A 25313-nucleotide genomic window follows, 5' to 3' on the forward strand; every position below is an offset into this window, starting at 1 on the left:
ATAAACTTATTCACTTAAAAAAATTTGACCTAATTTAAAGAAAAATACCAAGTGGATGCTAGGATGGATGATGCAAAAGTCCGGTTAAAAACTGTGTTGGTTGTGGGGCACCTGGGAGGCTCCGTCGGTTGAGCGTTCTGACTCTTGATCTCAGCTCAGGTCTTGATCTCACGGTCATGGGTTCAAGCCCCATGTTAGGCTCCAGGCTGGGTGTGGAGACAAACAAACAAACAAAAAATGATGTTGGTGGTATACGATTGACTCAAGTTTGGGAAATACAGTTCTATGGTTAGACCAGAAGTTGGACTTTTGTGTGTACTTACAGCGGGATCTTTGTACCTTATTGCATAACAAAAATCCATCGCTCCTTTCTTCCCCCTGTGTATAGGGTGTTTCCTGATACATCCCAATACATCCTTGAATCTGATTGCCCTGGCCGGGGGCCGATTCCTGGACCACTTATGACCCCCTCTGTTTTTCTAGAGACGTATTCTGGGCAGTCAGAGCATGAAGGCTCGGGACCTTTCTGCCCCTTTCCGTACTTCATGATCACTTCACGATCACCCTTGCTGGGACTCATGTTCCTCCCCTTCCCCACTCGCAGCCTCACCCTCTGCAGTCGAGATTACTACAGTCACCTAGTAGTGACATGGCAACCCCGGTGTGACAAGAGAAAGGCACACGGCACAGAGAAGAGAGGGAACCAGCCAGAGGGGACCGGCAGCCCTGAGTTGCCGAGGCCTGCCGAGGAAGAGCTTGAGGGTTGCTATGGGCAACAAGGGGCTGAGCAGCCCTGCTCCTCCTTCTCACTCTGGAGGGTCACTGTGTGAGCCTGCTGTTCTCTCCCCAGCAACAGCCTCCCATTGGGCCCCCGTACGGCACATGACCAGCAGGGCCTGGACACAGGCTCTGTGTGTGCTTCCTCCCTTCTCCCCGGAACAGGCTCCCCGGGAAAGAATCCAGCTCAGTTCCCCCCCCCCCCAACCCCGGAAAGCACCAGGAGTGCTGCAAAGCCCTCTGCCAGCTTGCTGCTTGTCCTTTGGGCCAAGCCTCCCTGCCCCCCGCCCCCCAACACACACACACTGTATACGGTGGGCTTTACTTACCCTGTGCCCTCCCTCCCTTGCCACTCCCTGCACTGCTGCTGGACAGGAATTTCCAGGGTTCAGCCCACAGAGCACAAACTGGCCATCCACACATGTGTTACGTTTGGTCAGCACAAGTGGCCACACACTGTGTCTCAGAAACATTGGTATTAATTGCCAACTTTTAGAAATCTGGTGTTTGAGCATCACATTCAGATCCTGGGCCTCTTGTGCAAAGATGCAGCACCCCTGCCCAGCCGAGTGGCTCCCTTTGAAGGTACCAGATGGCTCTTCTGCCCATCGCCACCTCTCCCCAGCTCCGAAATTGGTCACTGCACTTGTCCTGTTTTCCTCTTATCGCCTTTGCGTGATCTCTCTGTCTCCTTAGAAAAGTGAATGAACAGCCCCTGCACTGCAGTTTTAATTTTCATTGACCCCACTCCCAAAAAGATCAACTCTGCATTGACCTTGTTTGAGAGTGAGGAGAATACAGGCTGACTTTTCTGCTTCAAACCTTTGACAACAGAAACTAATTCTGGCGGCGCTGTCAGGAGCTGGGTCAGCCCAGGGACAGTGAGGAAGCCAGGCCTCCATCTCACCCAGCCTCCCTGACTCTGAAGGAAAGCCCGTTAGGAGTGTGAGTTCCACACTGCCGGACAGAGAAGGGGAAACGACTTGGCTGTTTGAGAGAGTGAGTGGGAAGACAGAAGCCCTGGTGAAGAACTCCGTCTCGCTCAGAACCTGGCCTTTATAAGATGGCCATGCAGCTGACCCAACCCCCCAACCCCCAGGCCATAGGACACAGGATGTGGCTCCTAATTCTCTGCAATAGAATTCTACTTCGAAATAAAAAAAAAGATTTTTTTAATTTATTTGACAGAAAGAGCAAAAGCAGGGGGAGCGGGAGCGGAAGAAGCAGGCTCCCCACTGAGCAGGGAGCCTGACACCGGGCTCGATCCCAGGACCCTGGGATGACGACCTGAGCGAAAGGCAGATGCTTAACCGACTGAGCCGCCCAGGCGCCCCAATAGAATTCTACTTTTTAAGTGAAAATATTTAAGCACTGCAGAGTACTTTCTTGAATTACCAGGTCCAAAGTGATTTGAAATAAGTTAGGGTTTCTTAATCTCAGGAAACAAACTGAGGGTTGCTGGAGTGGTGGGTGGTGGGAGGGATGGGGTGGCTGGGTGATGGACACCGGGGAGGGTATGTGCTATGGTGAGTGCTGTGAATTGTGTAAGACTGATGAATCACAGACCTGTACCCCTGAAACAAATAATACATTATATGTTAAGGAAAAAAAAAAGAAGATAGTAGGAAGGGAGAAATGAAGGGGGGAATCGGAGGGGGAGACGAACCATGAGAGACTATGGACGCTGAGAAACAAACTGAGGGTTTTAGAGGGGAGGGGAGTAGGGGGATGGGTTAGCCTGGTGATGGGTATTAAAGAGGGCACAGATTGAATGGAGCACTGGGTGTTATATGCAAACAATGAATCATGGAACGCTACGTCAAAATAAATAAATAAATAAATAAATAATAAAATGTAAAAAAAGAAAAATAAAATAAAAATGCTCAAAAAAAGAGAAATAAGTTAGGGTTTGCTTTAATATGCCCTAGTGTTTGGGAGGAAGTGAAATATTTTATTTATTTTCTTTTTATTTTTTAAGGGAGAGGATCCCTCTTCCCACCCATCAAAAGAAACAAAACTCCAAAATGTTCTTTTTATATCCAGCTCCTCTCTGCCTAATGAATTATCAGAGGAAATACACTGTTCTTAGGGTATATATCAAAGTACTGCCAAAGGGGGGCACCACTGTGGTAGAAATGGGCCACGAACTCTTTATGATAAGCATTCAGTTGAGGGTCATTTCCAGCTAACTTGCTAAACCTACAACATACAGGACATAGAAGGCATACGCATGTTGCAGACTCAGTAATTTATATATGTGTGTATATGTATATATTTATTATATAGATACAAATTTAATCTTAACCACAACCCCACCAGGCAGATGCTTTTAGTCCTCATTCTGTAGCTATAAGACTGAGGCTTGGGTGGGTCATGTTCCTTGCACAAGTCTGTACAATCTTTTAGTTTCCCAAGTTTGTAACCCCCATTCTCTTTACTAGATCATCTGGCCTCTTAAGTTCAAGGTTTGAGTGTTAGAGAATGGGGTACTAGTCTTTCAGCTGAACATTTTTTTCCTGTGCCTTAATATTAGGGAGAGAAAGGCAGGAGCACTGCTCTTTGCCCCTTTGTTGTTGGGGGTGGGAGGAAAGCACCCCCACTCGCCAGAACCTGGCCCTTTCCACCCCCATCAGCGAGATGAGGAGCGGCCTCAGTGCCGAGGAGGTCATGTGGTCAGGGCTCCAGTCAATGCCCAGGTGGCCCAGCCATTCAATAATGAGGCCTCTGGGAGGATTCTAACCTCAGCTGAATTAGAGGCCAGGATGCTCTTGGCCTCTGTCTGCATGTCACCATGGGCACATGCGCAGTAAGGTGGGACTCCCATTTCCTCCTCCTGTCTCTAAGCATGGCCAGACCCCCCCACATGGGTCAGCCATCTCCTTCAGCACATTCCCTCACCTTTCTCTTCCTGCCATGTTCACCCTGGCTGCCCTGCCCTACTCAGTGCTATAGTCTCCTGCAGGAGTTTCTGGAGAAACTCGGGGAGGACTTCATTCCTATGAAAGACAGTTGGTCTTTTTCTTTTCCCATGCTCTTTAAAGGTGAAGTTTCCGCACAGGCAAAGAAGCACTTGACTGAGATCATTAGAAAAATCGTAAGTGCTTCCGGGTATTCTAAAAATTTGATGAATCACTGACCTCTACCTCTGAAACCAATAATACACTATATATTAATTAATTGAATTTAAATTTTAAAAAATTTAAATAATAAAATGAATAAATAAATCTTTAAAAAAAAGAAAAATCTTAAGTGCTTCTCAGTGGAAAGAGACGTAATGTTCCCTGGTCCAACCCACTTGTGCTCCAGATGAAGACCAGTGGCCTGGTGAAGTTAACTGGCTTATGCAGGGTCCCAGGCTCCTCACCGCTAGAGCCAGCCTGGAACCCATGCCTTCTGCTTTCACTCCAAAGCTTATAGTCCCTCCTGCTATTCTATGAAACACCAGTTCTGATTCTTGGTGGGTTGTCAGGCACTGTTCTTTGTTGTTGTTGTTGTTTTTTAAAGATTTACTTATTTATTTTAGAGAGAGCATGAGGGGAAGAGGGAGAGGGTGAGAGAGAGAAAATCTCAAGCAGACTCCTCGATGAACATGGAGCTCGATGTAGGGGCTCGATCTCACGACCCTGAGGTCACGACCTGAGCCGAAACCAAGAGTCTGACACTCAACCGACTGCGCCACCAAGCACAGTCACTGTTGTTTTTTAAGAAATGACAAAACTATTTGGGGTTGTGTGTGTGTGTGTGTTCTAAATGAAAAAATAATAATAGAAAGCAAATATCAGAAAATACTTCAAATTAACTGAATTTGCTAGTAGTAATGTGACTTTGGACTTTATTAAAATCAAAACAAAAATTGCTGCCCAGGTTTTTAAAAATTCTTTTTTGTGTGGTCTCCTTGGAGAGAGTGGTCCCATTGACTCTTCCTCTACCATATCTAACCCAAATATATGTGAAATAATTCCCTTTAAGAACACTACACTATTCGGTTCAACAGAGGCTGAACTTCACATTTCTACCCCCAGCCCTAAAGGCAGATAGATACTCCTGTTGTTTAAGCCTGGTGATGGTCAGAGGTCGCTGGGACCTTGTCATCATCGTGATAGTAATAATCATAACAACAGCAAACATACATACAGCTTATGTTTATATACATACAGTTTAAGTCCTAAGTATTTTACATGAATTAATTCACTGAATCATCACAGCAGTCTTTTGAGATAAATCCTACAATATCACCATCTGCAGCCAGGGGAACTGAGACGCAGAGAAGTTAAATAATCTGCCCCAAAGTCACACAGTTAAAAAGTGATAGAGCCCAACGTAGAGAGGAAAGGTAGTTCTGGGCAAATGCAAATTCTAAAGCTCAAAATTACATTTAGGGAGTCCTGTGATTATCAAAAACTTTTAGCCCGACTGGTTATAATGACTAATGTAATAATCTTTCAGGCATTTTTAATTCCTCTAACACAATTAAATATATAGGCTGAGAAATTCTGGGAAGATACAGTGTTTGGTGAGGCTGGTATTAGAACCGGGGCTTCCAACTGTAAGCACCAAACATTAACATCTGTCTGTCCAGGCCAACCCTGGGGAAATTAGTATTACTAATCTTAGGCATTTCTTTTTAAGAGACAGAACTAAATTACCGGCAGCAGAGATGCAAACAATAAAGTTATATAAATGTACTTTAAACCCATTACACAACTCGGCAAACAGTCAAGTGGTGTTCAACATAGGGGAGGGGGTTTTACTTTTAATTAAACGTAATTAAGCATATTGATTCCTTGGTCGTACTAACTCAAATAAGAGACAATGAATCTTTCTTCGAAGATTTGTTTTAAGGTAGCATTATTCTCTCTTCAAATGGTACCATTTGAAGAAGACATGAGATACGTTGCCAGCTTTATGGTCCTGCACATCTTGGCCCAACCTTTGGACCCAGAGTTATTCTCCTGAATATCTCCGAAGGTTCCTTCCCACTGGAAGAGATAGTGGAACGAGAACTCTGTACCACAGCTGGTTCTGCTGAACTCTGAACACTCTCTCCTCCTAGTTGCCACTGCCTTTTTTTAGATGTCAGTATTGGGGAATGGAATGCACAGTTTATCAAGTCTGGATCTCATGTTTAAATTGGATGTGATTTCTTTTATTTATCACCTTCTAATTAATAGTTGAGCACTTTATAAAAAGAAAGCACTTCCTTCTAGTCGCAAACAGGAAAAAAAAAACAGCTTTTATTTGCATTGCTAATGAATATTCAACAGCTCCCTGTCTTAATTTGTTTTTGTTTTCATGTTCTTGATACTGATTTTCTACCTAGAAAAGTGCCATGTGGAACTTGTCTATTTCTTTATGCAGGTTCACCTCGTTCTCTTCCGTTTATTCCTTAGGACAGCCCATTATTCCATGATGGATTTTTTTCACAAAGTCTCTCCTTAGGTGATATCACATTTGTGTCTCCACAGATCTGTCTGGTGGGCCTGAAAAAGAAAGCATATTCAATATTATCTCCACTCCAAACCTCCCTGTCTGTCCCTCACAAGCACACATTGGAAGCTAGCCATTTCACACACACTTGTCCAGAACTCACATCTGATAACCATGCGTGCATTCATTTGTTCCTCAAGCATCTGAGGGCAGGTAGGGTGCTCCGGCTACAAAGATGACTCAGGCACACTGGACACTGGAGACCGCCCATGTGGAGGAAGCAGGGGTACAGGCTGAAGGACATGCAAGAAGGTGCACAGAGTGTCCACCCTATTATTACTGTTTTCCACAGTCCACAGGGTGGCTGATCCTGATTGATCCTGGGGTGACCCCCAGCATAGCATGCTACATCTGCTTCTATGTAAAATAATTTGAAAGCTTGAACTTAGCTTAGAAATTTAGGGAGGAAACAATATGAATGATTCAGTCCTTTAAAAACATGGAATAAAATGAGAAACTGCTTTGACCAGGGCCGAAGTGGAGAGTGGTGCATCTGTGAGTGCCCTCTTACATTGAGTGCCCTCTTGCATTTGAATTTTAAAGAACATGCTCACCATTGTGTTCTGTGTGATGAGGACATCTTTCAAGCCTGAAATCTGTGTGGAGGGGGGCCTGCTGGCGGACCCAGGGAAGCTGGCTCCTGGGATCCGCTCCTGTTATTCCGCAGTGCTCCACAGGAGGGCGACAGAGAGCACAAAATGGATTCCCTCCTGCTCTGAGCAGAGTGGGTGCCGCAAAGAGGGTGACCAGAGTTCCCCTAAGGTCTCTGAGGGTGATGTGCCAGGCTGCCAGTGGGGCACACCAGAAAGTCATGCTCTATAGTCATGAAGTAATTATTTATGATACTGGGCAATTTCTTGGGCCAAAACATGCATGCCCAACTCGTGAATCATAGCCAAAGTCCACCGTTAATTTCTACCACGGCGTGGACTTGCTCCCCTACTCATTACTATGGTGTCTCTCCTCAGCTCTCCCCTGCCCTGTGACTCTCCGGCACAGGGTTTATCTTTGGGGAAATAGTGCCTTTCTAGAGGGAGATAAGTGCACGTCTGGGTATGAACTTAGTCCCTAAGTTTCCAAGTCCTTGGGTTGATAGCAAACATACACATACACTCTGTTCTTATTAATTGGAGAGCAAAGTTCAAAAGTAATTTTGAAATTACTAGTTAAAAAATTTGCCTAACCAAGTTCACTTTACCAAGTAAGAATCTTTCTCATTTCTACAAAACGTACTCCTCCTTACCTAGCCAACCCTGATTGTGCTCTCCCCCAGCTTTCATTTTCTGCCTCATTTAGACAGCTTACCTCAGTGTGCCCCGACGTATAGTGTGCTCAGCCCCAGCCTTAGTTTTTCACTATTTCCTGCCTCCCTGAACTGTCTTCCCAGAGTGATTTCCTCTTCATTCTTTAAAGCCCAGCTCAGGTACCCTCATTACAATGGACCTTCCAGATGTGACTCTCACCAAGGTCTTTCTCTTCTCTGATTCCTTTTGGTCTCTTGTGTGATATTATATATAAATTGTGCAAAAATGCTTTTATGCGTGTAACTCCCGTACATTGCCTGAATTGTGTGTTGATGGTGATGATGCCTTTGAACCCCATTGTACTTAATAAAGTTCTAGACCTATTTTGTGATTGGTTGATCCCTGTGTTGACTAATTGCACCTATTTTCTTTTTTTTCATTGTAGTGTCTTAGAAAATGGAAGTTTGCTTTTTCTTTGGATTGTCTTTTTATCTGTGGGTTCATCTCTTTCACGTGGCAGGTCAAAAAAATTCCAGTCATTTATTGAGAGCTGCTTGGTAAAGAATCACAGCCAGCGACCAGCAACAGAACAATTGATGAAGCATCCATTTATACGAGACCAACCTAATGAACGACAGGTCCGCATTCAACTCAAGGACCATATTGACAGAACAAAGAAGAAGCGAGGAGAGAAAGGTTAGAAGCACATTTGGATTTCAGCAAAGGAAACAAAAGATGGAGTGGGTCATGGGCTCTTGATATATTTGGAGGTGGCCGTGGGGGTTTCAGGTGGGCCTGCATTATTCTTTAGTGTGAAGGGCTGCCTCTGAGCTTGCAGCCTGTAGGCATCAATGGAGTGAGACTGTGAAATGGAATCTTCATGAAGGGTTAGAACTGTAAGGAATATTACCTTTTCCAGGCACTGACAAAAAGTCATGTTGAGTAATACTATGAAGTGGTTTAATATGACAAGTGATTTTCTTAGTTTAAATGACTATTCATGTTTTGAAGACTAAAAACCGACAGAAGACAACCTAAAAACAACAACGATAAAAAACCCCACTTAGTCGACATTTTTCTTTCCCGGCAGTCTTCAACATTTAAGTTTTTGTGCTCTGAGGCTCATTTCAAATTTATTTCAGAAGTCAGAATGAATTTTCTTATAGTCACAGCATCACCAGGCTTGATATATGGAACATTGAACTTTGAGCTGGAAGATCGTTTAATGCGCTTCTTTATTTTATAGAGTCAAAAGTCTTATCTCTTATGGCTCTAGCTGTTGTACCACACTGTCTTTTCCGTGCATCAGTGGAAAGGACATGAGGCAAACTTGGAGCCCTGGGACTGTATCCTGGTTGTTTGAACAGAGACTCAGACCTCCTTATCTAGCATCCTGACCAAGGAGAAAACTCACGTGGTCTGGGGCAGGTCTTGTGCCTAGGTGGGTGGGAGGTACAGAAGGTTGAGGTATGGGGAGGAAAGGGAAAGATCCAGAGGACAGACAGGGTGAGTCCCACTGGTTGGAGGCAGGAGGAGCAGCGGGGTAGGGGGGAGGAGGGATGACAGTGAGGAGGTATTATAGGGCTGGAGAGGTGAGCACTGAGCATGTGCAGAGTGGAGGGTAAAGGGGAAGGCCGGGCAGCAAAGGTGCGAGGCACATGGCCATGTGCCTTTCCTCCCTTCTGTCCTGGACACCCTTCTCTATTCTTTCCAAGCCAGATGGCGCATCAGAGGGTGGTGGGCAGCACAGGATGGAGGGTGCTCTCCTTCTATTTGAATTCCCCTTCTTTGCTTCTGCAGTTACTGTCTGTAATGTGTGTGGCGAGGTACGAGCAGGTATGTGGGGTGGGCGGTGAGCAGTGTGAGTCAAGACTGGGCAGAGGTAAGAGCAGCAGGGGGTTGAGCAGGAGGAGAAAACCCCAGTGAAGGTTCAAGGGAAGGGTTTCTTCCTGGCTGCCAGTCTCGGGAACTCAGGGAAATGTACGATCAGTTCGACTCAGGAGTAGGAGGTTATGAGGCTAAGCCAAAAAGGAGGTCCATCACCTGAACTAATGAAATAGTGTATGTCAACTATACTTCAATTTAAAATAAAAGATACACTTTTAAATGTTTGGGGATCAAACTATTTTTACTTCATGTGCTAAATAGGAAATGAAGTTTCATTGCCTATTTTGAATGAACATAAAATTTTTACAGCCCTGGAAAATAAATATATAAATAAAAACCCCCTTGAACAAAACAAAACAAACAAACAAAAAAAAAGGAGGCCCATCTCCAGTTATTTGTGGGTGGAGAGGGATGAGGTGTCTGTCAGGTGATGCTGGGAGGGGAATTGAAGGAACCAGAAAGAACCAAGCATGAGAGAAATAGGTAAGTCAAGATCAGAAAGTTCCAGGCCTGGGCCTGGGGGGCTCGGTCAGCCAAGCGTCCGACTCTTGATTTCAGCTCAGGTCATGATCTCAGGGTCGTGAGATCGAGCCCTGTGTTGGGCTTCACGCTGAGTGCTGAGCATGGAGTCTGCTTGAGACTCTCTTTCCCCCTCTCCCTCTGCCCTTGCTCCTCCCACTCCTCCAAAAAAAAAAAAAAAAAATCCAGAACTGATTTTTCATCAAACACGCAAGCATTAAAGGCTGACTTCTCTAAAAGGGAAGTTTCTTTTTCTGTGGGCCTGTTGCTTCCAGATTCAAATTCTGAGTTCCCATTCTAGCTCTACCCCCTGAATAGGTACGTGAACTTCATCCCAGTTTTCTCATCTTTAAAATAAGAGAGGGGATATGATAGTAATCCGTATCACCCAGTATTGTTGCAGATCAAATGAGATAAGGCATTAAAATGTCTTAATACAATGTCCGGCATATAAACGTACTCAATAAATATTAGCTATTTTTATATAAGAAGTTCTTTATTGACCTATAATTTTTCAGCACGATTCAGAGTTACTTTCTGAGAACTCGTGACCTCTTTGCCTTTGACCTGTGAATAGAATGGGTAAAGCTTGTGCCTTGGGTTGTTTTCACATTTGGGGGGCACAGATGCTGGAATGTGACTCAGAACTCCCATTCTATGACAATAGACTATTTTTAATATGTTCTTTCTCTGCAGAGTAGAAGTGTAAGGTTCTTGGTAGGAGATGAACTAAAGAGTGACCTGGTAATGTAAGGAACCTAATTCCGTTTAGGTTTAGAGCCATCAGAAGCCTTCTGCTTTGCTCCCCAGAAAGAGTATCGATCAAGCGAGGGCTCATTCCATTTGCTCAGTTTCATCAAATGACTTAATTGACTTCCTCTAGGACTTTCACACTCTCTTAGTAGCTCTAAGACCAGCTTTTGGTACAATCAAACAATTTTAATGAGAATCGATTTATGATTTTTTTAACCTGATACTATTTTTTCCTTAAGATATGTTGACATATGCTAATTTATGCCAGTAATATAAAAGCAATGAGACCAGATTCAGGTGCAGTATTACAATTGAAGGGCCTGAAAAATGAAGGTTTTACCCTAGAGAGTAGAAATATTTGGATTAGTTGTGTGCTTCTTTCCCTTGCTAGAATTTCCCTTTGCTAGATAAAATTTCTGCAGTTTACTTCAAACTCTCTGTTGATTCATTTCAGGAAAGTTTGGAATAGTCAGCTTTCAGTGTGGAAGAGTGAAACACTTTGTGAAGGTCCTTTACATTTTGGTGAAATAATACTCAAAAAAATAAATAGCCCAAAAACTTTGTGCGTATCTAAATATTTGAAGCTAACTTGTGATTTTAAAAAATATACTTGAAGTCACTGTGCTTTTGGCTCCTTTTCTTTTTTTTTATTATGTTCAGTTAGCCACTGTATAGTACATCATTAGTTTTTGATGTAGTGTTCAATGACTCATTAGTTAAGTATAACACCCAGTGCTCGTCACAGCATGTGCCCTGCTCAATACCTTTTCATTATCTCTTTACTGGCTGAAGAGTAGGGAAGGCGGAGTGTTTAGTTCTCGTCATAGGTGCTGCCTCCTTGTGGTAACACAACCAAATTGCAGTTTTGGTTCCTTTTTAAGACTACGCAAGGGCCTTCAAAGTTGTAATTACTAACCCACAACTATGAAAGGATCACAGTAATGTGACCCTCCCTTGCTCAAAATTAAAAGCTCTTCCAAAATTCCCCATTGCCCACAGAAAAGTCCTCAGCAAGATATATATAAGGATCAAGAAGTCGTATCAGATGTACTAGGCTTACTCATTCTGTCTTTTCTCACAGCCAGACATCTAGCCATTCACAATTCATTGTGAACATGTCATGCCCTGTACTACTATCAGCCTTACTCACGTGGTTATGTTGCTTAGAATGCCCTTTCCCACCACTTTCAGCTGCCATCTGTCTGGAACAGGGTCACTGACATTGCAAGGCCCAGCTCATTTCCTCCTCAAAAGACTTTGCTGGCCCCTTCCCCCATTATGACCAATGGACTTTGCTCCTTTCTCTATTATCCCATTGCTCTTTTTATAGATTTCTATTTAGCATATAATATGTTGGAAAGAACACTAGTTTTAAAGTTGGAGAAGTTCTGGATGGAATTCTAAATCCAAATCCCAGATTGATCGGTCTTTTATTAGTAAGCCATTGGTCCTGTCACCCTCTTGTAATAGCGTCTTTGCTTGAAAAGTGGGTAGTATGCTAAAGGATTTTAAGCAAAATAAATGGGAGAACATAAGTAAAGTATCTAGCAGGGTGACTAGCATGGGAGACACCCAATAAAGATTAATTTCTTAATAATCATGGCAGATCTGATTACCTACTTGTCCATCTCGCCCATTAGATTCTGATCTCCTCCAAAGCAAAGACTCAATCTTATTCATTATTACGTGTTAACTTGCTTAACATATTACTGAATTAAATGAATGTCCCCGGTGGGTCATTTAACTCTATATTTCTAATAGCACGCGCTGTCAAATTTCTTTCTGGTGTTTATCGAGATATTTAAGACAATTCGTGGGTCCATGTAAGTCATAATAAAACTCTTACTTAAAAAATGATTAATACAGACAGTAAGTGAATAGTGGGCCCATAAAGATTGGTTTAGATAGTCCTCTAATGGGAGTTAACACAAACCGAACAATTATTCTTCAGTTCCTTCTCATTGAACAGCAGGCATTAGGGACAGATATCTCGAGTCAGCTGGAACAGTCTTGGATGTGAGTTGCACGTTCTCAAATCCAGCTCAGCTGGTGGGAACTGTTATACCACAAGTCAGGAGGCCTGGAGCCTGTCCCAGGTCAGCATTAATGACAACTCTTTGGGCCTCAGATTACTTATATATAAAACGAGGGGGGTGGGATTGGCTGAGCTGTAGCATCTTTTTGTGCACTAACATTCTGTGAGTCTCTCTTTAGATGAGACCGAGTATGAGTACAGTGGAAGTGAGGAAGAAGAGGAGGAGAATGACTCGGGAGAGCCCAGGTAGGAAAATAAAGGCCAAGTCTTCTTCTCACGTTCTGAATTGTGCTTGTGTGAAACTCACTTCCTTTTGATTTATAGGTTCATTTTTAAGAATCCAGCAAGGTGGTCTTATTTAATTTATTGCCCATGAACATACTCATTAATTTGGGAAAATGTCCCCAGGCACACTCTTACAAAAACGTGGAAATCAGCGTATTCTTTACCTTGTCCCCTAAGATTTATGGTCTCTATTCTAAGACCTTGTTTCCTCACATATGTCACGGGTGGAATGGGTAGGAGGCAATTATCTGGGTAATGCAAGACTCAAAGGACCTAAAACTACAACTTTCAGGAGACCTAAGTGGTATTTTTGGACTCGAATTATTCAGTTCGTTACTTCATACCTTTGAGAAGCCCATTTGGGCAGCCACTGTCCTTGTCACATGTCTTGGTATTTTCACCACAAGCTCATCCAAGAGGAAATGGTTTCCAGGAAATCAAATCACACTCTAGAGGGGAACCCTAAATAGAAAATTTCTTGCTCATTCCAGTTGTCATATGTTGGACTCCAGGATCAGTGTTGCTTTGTTGTTATGACCCGTGCGTTTTGAATTTCACTTGACATTGATTCCAACTTCTTCCAGTCTGTGTATGAATAATTAAGGTTAGTGTGCTCACATTGCCAGGATTTCTCTTCCGTGAGAGAATTCAGCTGGTGGCAGTTTGGTGAGTTGAGTGGCACAGGCACACGCACCATGGTCAGTGTAAGTGAGATTTATTGGGGAAAACGCACTAGCGGGAGGCTCACTGGGGAAATGGGTCCCCCTCCTCTAGCCGTCCAAGGAGGGGACTCCAGTGGTCCAGGAGGAGAAATTCCCATACCGCTGAGGCAGAGCTGCCTGCTCAGGAAAGGGGCCAGCTCCGTCGTCCCTGCTAGAACAAGCTAGTGGCTTCTTTTTCTGAGTTAGATACAAAGCTGGATTATTGCTAAACTACTGGAAGATGGAGGGGCTTATGGGGCCGTCCAGTTTTTCTCTGCCCCTGATACAGGAATTATCAAGGTCAAAGACTGAAGGAGAATTTTTCCTTCCATCCGATGCTTTACACATTGGCTGCCCCCAGTTTAGCTGCATAAAGATGATGTTTGTCAAGTAGTGACACAGAAAATGAACGTTCTTATAAAGGCAGAGAGCCAAGTGCCCTGCTCTCAGAGAAGTTGCATCCTCTTCTTCTTTTTCCAAAGCTCACCCAGATGTCATGTCCGCCCTACTGACCACTCTCTATAGGACTGAGAAGCCCTGTTTTAACTAGTACTTGCCAAACCGCGTGTCAGGAGTCACTTAGAGGGCTGACCTAGCCATGCCTTAACACTTCGATAATTGTAACGTATCATAATATCACATTGAAGATTATGTTCCAAGTCCTGTCTTATGGACCCATGTAATTAATCTTCATGAAATCCTGAAAAGTAGAAAGGGACAGTAGTCATCTCATTTTAGAAATGGGGTGAGAGCCCAAAGAGGGCACCCAAGCCACACACCAATGATGATTGAGCCTCTACTACAGCTCCAATCGCCTGGCATTGATTCTGCATCAGTTTATATTAATGGAGACTCCTCGTGTGCGTGGTTCCCCAAGTCCTGCTTGTGGCCTGTGTACATAAGCACTGTCACTTGGGGTTTGTTTTAGTGTTCTACACAAAAGCTGTGAAGTTTTAGAGGAGGCGTGCTCGTGGAATCCAAGCACTGTCTGTAAGACCTCAAGAACGAAGCCTTTTTATGTCATTTTTGGGCATAGATGACAGTCACACTGCACAGTGGTTACACTGTCCAACACAGAACAATCCCCTCATCAACTGCCACTACACCTGCTCCCCGCCCCCCATTTGCTGCCCCAGTTGGCATCACCACCACTGTCCAGGTGCCAAGACAAAACCTGCAAGTCATCGCTCACCCCACACACCGCATCCATCAACCGGCTTCGTTAACTCTGCCACCAATGTTTCTCTCCTCCTCTGTCCGCTTGCCCCGCCCCGCCCCACAGAGCCACTGCCGCAGCAGCCCAGCTGGTGGCCCTCTGCGGACAGTTGTCCCTAGGCAGCCAAACAAATCCCATCACGTCAATGTCCTGACTATAAGCTTTCCGTGCATGTTTTCCGTGCCCCGTGGCTCCCCGGGTCCGCCCAGTGTCCCTGGCCTCCTCCCAGGCCACCTCTCTCCTTCACTCTGCTCTGGGAAGTCCTCGGAGAGGCCCCACCTGTTCCCACCACAGGCCTTTACGTTTGCTTTCCTCTCTGCCTGAAAGGTTCTTCCCCTACTTCTTCGTGGGGCCGACTCTTCATCATTTGAGTCTCAGCTCAGTCTGGCACCTTCTCAGAGAGGTCTCCCCTGATCACCCCATCTGAAGCAGCACCTTAATCCCTGTCCCAGCCTCCTACCACTGTCACTCTTAAACTGTTACGTCTTCTATGGAGCCTGTTCGTATGTGAAATTATGTTATTTGCAGCCATTTGTCTAATGAATATCTGTCTCTCTTCCCCGCAAGAAGATCATGAGAGAGAGTTTTATTTTTTTAAGATTTTATTTATTTATTTGACAGAGAGAGCAGCGAGAGCAGGAACACAAGCAGGGGGAACGGGAGAGGGAGAAGCAGGTCTCCCGCTGAGCAGGGAGCCCGATGTGGGACTTGATCCCAGGACCCCGGGATCATGACCTGAGCTGAAGGCAGACACCCAACGACTGAGCCACCCAGGCACCCGAGAGAGAGTTGGTTTAGCTACTGCTCTATCCACTAGAGCCTCTTACAGTGCTTGTGACATAAAAACGGCTCACTAGTTATTTAATGGATCTATTTCAAGTGGAAGTCGCCAGCAAGATTAAAAGGGCTAGGTTTGCGTGAACAAATAGGAGCCTGCCCCACCTCCCTGTTAGGCTGCTAGGCACAACCAAAGAGTGTAACTTTGAGCTGTTCACATGCAGTGAGATGTGAATAGAGAAGCCCTAGACCACCAGGGACACACACATATGCACATGATGCACAACTACCATTTTACGGATGAGAAAACTGAGGCCCACAGTGCTTCAACGGAATCTAGAGATCCGTGAGCTGGGTTGAAGTCCTCGCTACACCATCCGTTCCAGAGCCAAACCATGTCACTTCCCTTTAATCGTGGTGCAGTGAAACAGCTCTGAACTCTCAGATGTGGGTTCATATTCTACTCTGTGGTGACCTTGACTCTGATGTTTTCCCTCCCTGGCTTATCACGTCTTCACACGAGCAGCCTGTCATTTGCCTCCTGGGTCTGGGTGCAAGGCGTCGCGGAGGTGATACGGGGATGGTGATGTCCTCTTAGTAGAACACATTCCCTTGTTGCTCCCGGTTGTTCCTTTCATTTGCTGGCTTTGTTCATGCCTCTCTTAAACGTGAAAATTCAGCTGATCCAAGCCCTAGGGCTCGCACGCTCCCTAAAACCTTTAGAAGCAGATCTTTGCGGGTCACCAGGGCAAGGGAGCAGTGAGGACGGTCCTGGAGAGAGGGGGACCTCTCTCTCGGGATGGTGACAGCATGCGCCTGCCCATGGCCACCGTGAAAAGGAGGCTGCACACTGTTCTGTGGTGCCCATGACTCTGTTTCTCTGGGGCTGAGTACTGTGAGTAGCAGCGGGCCCGAGAGCCCGTGGCCGGCCCGTGTGGCTCGCGTCCCCGCGCGCAGGCGAGCTGCTGGCCCGGCCGGCGGGGGTGAGGCGCGGGGGTGAGGCGGCCCTCGCCACACGCAGCCTCCCCGTCTCTCTCTCTCCTGCCCACAGCTCCATCCTGAACCTGCCAGGGGAGTCCACGCTGCGGCGGGACTTCCTGAGGCTCCAGCTGGCCAACAAAGAGCGTTCGGAGGCCCTGCGGCGGCAGCAGCTGGAGCAGCAGCAGCGGGAGAACGAGGAGCACAAGCGGCAGCTGCTGGCCGAGCGCCAGAAGCGCATAGAGGAGCAGAAGGAGCAGCGGCGGCGGCTGGAGGAGGTGAGGGCCCGCTGGGGCTGCCACGCGCGGACGCGCGCGGGCACCTCTCGGCCGCAGAGCTTCCTGGGTGTGCAGCGTTGTGCTGGGCTCTCAGCCTTGTGGGACTCGTGGCCCGCTGGGAGCACACACCTGAGCTTGTGAAATGGGATGAGGCCTGGGCGCTCTCACAAGCAAAGGAATTCCCTTGCTAGGCAGGGGGTGGCCGTGTGACCTTGGTGTGGTCACCTTGGAAAAGCAGGTAAAGGCCTTCACCCCTTCAAGTCTTACTCAGATATCACCTCCTCGGTGCAGCCTCCTTGGCCACCTTTCTTCAAATTGCACCCCCTCCCTCTAGCTCATCCTGTTGCCCTTCCCCACCTTATTATTTTTACATAGCTCTTTCCATCTTTACACACACTCTCTATGTACCTTCCTGGGTTTTAAACTGCGGTGTGAGCTCCTGAGGACAGAGGGTTTTGTCTCTTTCATCCCTGATGTATCTCTCCATCATGTATCTCCAGCGCCTAGAACAGGGCCGCGCACACGGTAGATGCCTCGTGGATATTTGTGGCATGAACGAACCCATATAGGAATAAACGAGTCCGTGATTGAGAGGGCCTATGTAGGTGTCAACTAGACCGCAGTGACTAGGCAGGCAGGTGAAGTGTCAAGTATGGAAAAGCAGGGTCTGCCTTAGCTACTCCGCTGAACACTGGGGAAAGCACGGCCCAAGGCTTTCCACACACCCTTTAGTATTCAGGGCCTGTCCTCCAGCTGGAGGGCCACCCTGGCCTTCACCGGCGGGCACTGTGGCCATCTGTGTAGGCAACCGTAGCACCAGCCACGCTTTCCCGGGGGGCTTGTCCCAGGTGAGGCCCTCACCTTTGTGGCCTTGTGGCCACCTTCCTTTGTCGGATAAATCAAAGCCTCTAGACAGTTAGGCAGCTGAGAGCATAACCACTGGGAAAGCCGGATGGCAGATGAGAGGATAACCAACGTCGCAGGAATGGGGTAGCCATTTTACGGGGTTCCCAGGCGCCATCTTGCTCCTCATTAACAGTTCACGGCAATTCACTTGCTTTGTCAGGTGCCGCTGCAGTTCGAAGCTGGCAGATTGCGGGCACCAAGAGCAGATTGCTTTTCAATTGGCCCATCTAGGTCCAGCAGCCCTGGTTGAAATCAGTGAGGGCCTCCGTTCCAGTGTGCAGTAAAATCCCATCAACCTCATATATCCTTATAGACAGACCAGCAACAACAAGACCCAACAGTTGCAATTATTTTTTTTTTTTTAAGATTTTATTTATTTGTCAGAGAGAGAGGGGAAGAGACAGAGAGAGAGAGAGCACAAGCAGGGTGAGTGGCAGGCAGAGGGAGAAGCAGGGAGCCTGATGCCGGACTCAATCCCAGGACCCTGGAATCATGATCTGAGCCAAAGGCAGCCAATTAACTGAGCCACCCAGGTGCCCCAACAGTTGCAGTTATTAAGTGACTTCTGTGCACCAGCTCTTGGGTGAGGTTCTTTGCTTATATCCAGGATCTCATCTACTATCATTCTCTCTTTGCATACAGCCATTGCCCCTCATGCAGAATGCATACAAACCCCGCTTAACACACAGGAAACTGAAGTTCAGGGAGGGGAAGTAATTAGTCCCATGTCCCAGGGCCAGTAAGTGCACAGTGTTCGCACCCGGGTCTGTCTGATCTCGATGTCCACACAAGGCCCAAGAAGGGAAGTATAGATAAGTAATCAAAGCCTTGAACTGTGATCCTCAGAATTGGACCTTGCAGCCTTCTGCAAACAGCAGTAGGCAAGTGAAACACTTTCCAGTTTGAGTTTATAAGTCTGTCGTATTGTCAGCGTGAAGAATGCTCAGTGCGTGAGAAGTGTGAAGTTCACTGTCTTCTATTCTGAGAATGATGCTGTAGTAGACGGAGTCCCCATAGTGCTGTGGGGCAGAGACCTTCAAAGGCCCAGGCAGAGGCAGTGTGAAGGGAGGGGTGGGTGCTAATTCGGCAGCTCTCAGAAGTGAGGCTCAGAGTGCCGCTGTGCCCATGCCCACCCCACCTCTGGTTCCTCTCCTGGGCACAAATTGAAATTCCTGGCAGCTGCAGCCCAGCCAGGCCAGTTGGGGCCAGTTGGGGCCAGTTGGGGTCTCTTGTACGAGCCCTCGACCCAGAGCTATGCCATTTCCTCTAGTTCTCCTATGAACCAGATGCCTCCGTTGGCTAGACCCCATGTTTATTCCTTTAGACTCTGGTCACACCTCTCCCCTCACCTAAGCAGTGTCCTATCAGGCTCTGCCCCCCACATCCTGCCTTTCCTGCTTTGTTGCTTGTGGTTTGTTCCTTCCAAGAGTATTTCCAAAGGCCGCCACCTCCCTGGAGCCTCACACCCTGCAAACCTTGACCATTTGCCTTAGTTAGTGGGCTCCTTGCCTAGCAATTTGTTACCCTTACTTTCAAGCTAAAGGCACTTACCGTGTAAACCCTAGAAAATCCCCACTGTCACCCCACAGAACATTTCAAATACTCAAGAATGCAAATATGCCCGTGCATGCACACATGCACTTTTGGCCCTTGAGCCTAGATCCTCAATTAATGCAGTCTTTTCAGAGGATGCATTGTATTGTTTTGTATTGTTTTGTTTTGTTTTGTTTTGTTTTAATCTATATTTTTGTCTCTTCTTACCTGATACGATTTATTTGGGCTTTGTATGTTTTCTCATCAAGTTGCTAAAATAACAGTTTCTAACACTTTCCAAAGCATTTACCCTACGACAGGTACTCTGTTCCACACTTCACCTGAATCATCTCATTTGATCCTCACAATAACCCACAGTCTCAAAATAATGCAGCCGAGTCTCAAAGAGGTTAATAACTTGCTACAGATCACACAGCTTGGGGGAAAAACAGGTTTCAAGCCCAGGAGATTGGACTCCAGAGCCCAAGCACTGTCACTGCCTCCATCCTGCCTCTCAGCTGATAAGCCAGTCATGTTTTCCCATATTCTCTACCTGGCCTCTGCTGTTGTGGTCTTTTCCTCTGAGAACTTAAGGATTTTTGAGCAAGGGCAAAGAAGCAGCACCCAGCAGGTGCTCTTTTTTGACATGGATTCTGGCTCTCATGCTCCCCATCAGAGCTACCGCCAAGGCCTCCTTGTGTCTCTTCTGTGGCACTTTCTGGAACCTCTGTCTTGGAGGCGAGTCAGAGTTCAGACTCAGCGAGGCACACGCATCCACGGGGACATGCCCTCCGAGTGCCCACTTGCACTGAAGACAACAGTGTGCCCAAGGACGCTTCGATTTATGCACCAGCCAACATGCATGAGCCCTGGTTTCTCATCAGTCACTTGTGACCACGGGATATTAAGAGATTATACCGCTTTATCTATTGATCCTTCATCTTGCTCCTATTGCCCACTGAGATGAAAAAGAAATACTGAACACTCAGATGGCTATAATTTTTGAACCTTTAAGTAATAACCGTCTCTGTCACCAGGGACCCCTCTCCTGCATCCTGCCCCTGATGGATCCCCACCCATGTCTGCAGCTCTGGCCCATGGTGACGACTTGTGTTTGCTGTGTCCAGAGTAGAAACTTGATGTACCCTGGCACATGGAGGCAGTTAAAGCCCACAGTTAGACTTGCAAACTTAGCTTCCTTGTAGGTCAGGTGGGCTTTTGTAGGCATCCTGGGAAAACCATTGCCATTCTCAAATAAAGGCCCGTCAGATGCCCCTTTGGTGACACAGGGCTGTGTAGATTGTAGCCTTTGTCTTCCCCGGCAATCTCAGATGTCACCTCCTACCAGAGGCTTGGTTTTTAAGGAAGTCCTGCATGTCCTTTCCTAGTTATGGATAACCATGTGGATTTGGGTAGGGTCTAAGTCAGTATCTGTATATTCTTAGAAGGACTTCGTACACTGAACATAATTATTGATCAGCTACATGAAAAGGACATGGCTTTGGACCAATGAAATGTTGGGTATAAGACTTTCAGCTTTTGACCACTGATAAAGCACAATTTATAACTAAGTTCCAGGAAATTGATTAAACCTAGCTAAGATGAATGAGTCCATCAACAGTGAGGAAAGTACAAAGAAGGCCTCTTTTATTTTTATTTAGTTCAATAAAAATTTCTATCACTTGGCCTACACAAAATCCCTCTTGTTTTATTCTCCATCCACAGAGTTAGGGTCCAAGAATCAGGGGCAGGATGCAGGAGAGGAGTCTAAGAATCAGTAGGGCATTTACCCTGGTCATCTTTTCAGACAGAACCTTGACCAGAAGATTTGTGGTGATGCTTAACTGTGCTCAAGAGTTTGGGAATGATTTTAGTGATTTATACGTTTTTTTTTTTTTTTCAACTTGCTGAGAGCATTCTATGCCTTCATCTGGAGGAGAATATCTTTAAGTCACAGGAATAATCAAATTGACCCCACGGGCACCAAACTGCTCGATGGTGGTAAGCTTTATTCTTCAGACACCTGCATCTCATTTAGTGTCCTTCAAGACTGTCATGACATTGGCCAGTTACAGAAATAGCCAATTCTAGCTAAAAGATATTATAACTGCTTTAGTTCTATTGCCTGAAAAAACATTTTAGAGAAATAACCACCAGTATCTTATTGGCCAGTCATAGTGGAGCACTAATATAAAAAATGAGAGCCTAGCAGTCTCAATGTGTGTGAATTCCCTAAAAGCATCTAACTTTTTATGGTGAGTGGCTGGGCTTTCAAGGACACTGGGTTCAATGCTTTTTTAAAAAGGGCACAGTAGAATTTAAATCTTTTTCCTATTCCTATAGGCAGTCATTTGACAAATTTCATGAATTCATACCTCCGCTATGCTGGACACTAGGAAAACAGTCTGCCCTGGTGCTCACCAGATCTGTAAGGGAAACAGGCACTGGGCCAAAAGTCACCCACATAGCCATTCATTGTCATTGCCAGGCTGCTGTGGTAGAGAGGAGTGACGGGCTAAGGAACGAACTTGGGGAAGGTGCGGGGTAGAGAAAGCAGCCCAGCCTGGCCGGGAGGCCTGCCGGGGATTCCAGCTGAAGGACTGGGAGGGAGGGGCACACAGAGATGCCAGGCAGGGAGGCCAACGCACAGTCCTGTAGGGCTTCACAGGCCAAGTTAAGGATTCTTAAATCTTATCCTGAGACTAGTGGAAGACCACTGATGTGTGTTAACCAAGGGAATGCAATCGGATCTGCATTTTTAAAAGGGAACTTTGGCTGCTGCGAGGTTGAGTGACTGGAAGAAGCAAGGGTGGAATGAGAGAGACAAGCTGGTGCAGACCAGAGAGGGTGGTGTTCTTGTGGATGGCGGTGGAAGGGGGATTGAGAGAAGTGTACACATTTGGATGGGGTGCAGCCTGTAGAACGTGCAGGATGTGCATGTGATGGCTGAAAGATATCAGAGATGGAAGAGAGTAAGCAGTCACAGAAGGTCCCCAATGTGGACTGCAGCATCAGGGTGGAGGACCTGGTTTGGGAGCAGGAGGATAAGATCAGTTTGGAAGATGGTGAATTCAAGAGCCTATGAGGTGGCCAGTGGTGATGCCAAGGTTGCTGGTGGATTATATGGAGAGAGCCAGGGAAGGGAGGTTGGGATGGGATAAAATGGGAATTACTGGCTTATGGTACTGGAAGTATCCATCGAGAACAGAGGAGACCACGGGCCTGTACTCCGAGAACATAGAACAGGACAGGAGAAGCCAGCAAAGAAGACTGATAAGGGTGCAGAAGGCACACCAGGAGAATTTGATGTTATTGCAAAGAAAATCGAGTATTCCAGCATAAGGAACAAGTTAAAGGAGCCAGCTTTGCAGAACTCTGCCCAAAGGTCGAGTGAGATGACATCATTCATTTTTTTTTCAATGGCAAGACGTTATATAAAAAGGTAGTTTTTGTGTTGTACTCTCTAAAAATGCATTCATTTCCTGTTTGGGAGAAAGGGAAACAATCTGCTCAGCAAGTGAGATCTGAATTTGGGGTGCGAAGACGTCGATTTGGACCCGAGGGCGGCCGTGAACCTCCGGCACGCCCTGGCCGCTCTCTGAGTCTCCCCAGCCCCGCTCCCGGGGCTCTACAGAGAGGCCCCCGACAAAGCTTGTTCCCACCACCTAAGTTGCGCTGGTGATTAACCAGGAAGATGGGGGTGAAAGAACTCTGTCCACTGCCCAAAGCTGGACAGATCTCTGTTCTGAAGGACTTGTCCGATCTAGTTTAAAGATTGCTCATGAGCCCCAGTTTGTGCTTCTGTTTAGAGAACTCTTCATAATTACGTGCTCATCCATTCATGGTCAGCTTTGGCTCGCATTCTCTCTTGGCATTCGCTTCCACTCGGGGTAACCAGACTCGTCTCGGAGAAGCTGTACCAGCTGCAGCCCGAACCCAGAGCAGCCACTGGCCAGCAGGGTTATTCTTGGGAACCTATATAGTTTCTCCCAGCTGTTTTTAAACCAAAGAGAAGGGGATGGGGGTGGTGAACAGCAGAAACTTGCACATGTCTTTAAGGACATCATACTAAAGCTCTGGAAATTCCCACGGGCAACAGAGCATTTGGGGGAGATTCTGTTGATGGTAGTATGTTGGTTAACAGTTGTCTTTATTAAATGTATGTTCTTTGACTGTGCCTCAGTTTCTTCATTTGTAAAACTAGAAAGAACAGTAGCATTTCCCTTTCAGGACTGTCATGAGGATTAAATGAGTTAGTTCACGGAAAACCTTAGAATGGGACTAACACTTAGAACACCCTCAATAAATATTAGTTATTATTATTATTGGAGCAGATGCCTTTGGCTGAAGTCAGAGGTATAATCTCCAAAAGTGTAAACTCTTTTATGTGCAGTAGTAAAACCCTCTTGAATTTATTAAAATAAATGTATCAATAGGTAAGCTTTTATTCATGTCTTGGGAAGAATATTTGTTATACTAGTAGAAATTCATTTACATCATTAGGAGAAATCAATGGTTTTTAAATGACTGAATGGCACATTCGTGCAGAGGCCAAGTATGCCAGCTTGGAAGCTGCAGAAACCAAGGTGTAGTTCAAGCTGTGTGGCCTTGAGCAAATTACTTACCCTCTCTGAACCTTAGCTTCTTGATACATGCAATCAACAGACTACTTACACTGCAGGATTGTTGTGAGAAATAAAGGAAATCATGAATACAGAAGGCTTGACACAATGTTGACACAAGAATGGTTGGCATACTTAGGTGAAAGTTTTATGGTTATTTTGGAATAGATGATTTCAAAGTGGTTGTTAGGGTTTTCTATAGAGATGGCATTTCCCATTGTTTGCCTTCCTTAATTCTCTAATGCACCTTCTCTGTTTACTGTAATACATGGACTTTTCCCTCCCTTTTTGAGGGTTCTTTTCTGAGCACACCCCTCTCCTGGTGTCTTGCTAGGGTATTGGTCCTCTGGTGACTTAGCCAGCAGTCCTGGCGTTGCGGGCCCAGGGAGGCAGCCCGCTCTCCATCATTTCCGATGTAGCTCATGTAGGAGGATCAAGAGCTGCTGCCCGGGCAAGTGTCTTACCAGCCTAAGGTAAGGTAAGCCTTACCTTACCAACATACTACATGGGACCTTCCGCTGGAGACACTCTGCTCTGGGATGTATGTATTCTCTTATCAGTAGTCTTTGCCGTCATTTCCAACACCGTGTCATTATAATCCCATCCTTGCCACCAAGGAGCTGCATCAAATCTTAGGTCCTACCAGCACCTAAACAAAACCCATTAGAAGATAGAGATCTTGTCCTGTCTCAATAGTAAGCTTCTGGGCCTCCGGGACACTGTGCCTTAGGAGTGAGCCCTTTCACTGAGAAGGTAGAGGCAAGACAGTCAGAGCTACGGTAATAAACCGCTGGGGTTTGAATCCGGCTCTGCCATTTGCCGCCTTGGTGATCTTGGGTGAGACATGGCTTCTTTCTGCCTCGGGTGGCCTGTTTATGAAAGGGGATAGTGACAGTTTCAAGGATGAAATGAGTTAATACACAGAAAGCACTTAGAACATTCCCTGAATAGGTTCCTAAATCAGTTCAAGAAGAGAGTTGCACAGGAAGGGAAAAAAATCTTTGTACCCCATGATCTGCGTTGCGGTTGCTCCCCTGAGTCATCTTTTTGGGGCACTCGAAGTTGAAGGCGGCATAAGCAAGCTCAACGTGCAGAAGCAGGAGACAGGGACGTCAGGGTGACTTTTCACCCGGGCTGCGTTCCCACCCACTGGACCATGCTCCCCGGCCCTTGGCCGGAAGAAAGCACCATGAACAAGAATAACTCCCCCATTCAGGGCCTGGGGTGTAAATTCATTGGCACTGCTGAGAAATGGCCTTTAATTCACTTAGTCATTAGCTGCAGGCATCCTAATGTGTCTTGGGACTAGCTGCCG

The 25313-nt window shown here is 46.1% G+C and overlaps 1 protein-coding gene across 6 annotated transcripts in view; it reads left to right on the forward strand.

Annotated features, from left to right (window-relative positions):
- TNIK (TRAF2 and NCK interacting kinase) overlaps positions 1 to 25313 on the forward strand; it is a 380604-nt gene that overhangs the window by 273449 nt on the left and 81842 nt on the right. For all 6 annotated transcript variants that reach the window (XM_073897348.1, XM_073897355.1, XM_025878953.2 and 3 more), the window contains exons 10-12: positions 8029 to 8204; positions 12882 to 12948; positions 16733 to 16937. In XM_073897348.1, coding sequence (XP_073753449.1) covers positions 8029 to 8204; positions 12882 to 12948; positions 16733 to 16937 — 448 coding nt within the window. The remainder of the gene's footprint in view (positions 1 to 8028; positions 8205 to 12881; positions 12949 to 16732; positions 16938 to 25313) is intronic.

Source organism: Callorhinus ursinus, unplaced genomic scaffold, assembly GCF_003265705.2.
Source record: "Callorhinus ursinus isolate GAN/ISIS: 27379988/994484 unplaced genomic scaffold, GSC_fseal_2.0 scaffold1, whole genome shotgun sequence".
NCBI classification, from domain to species: Eukaryota; Metazoa; Chordata; class Mammalia; order Carnivora; family Otariidae; genus Callorhinus; species Callorhinus ursinus.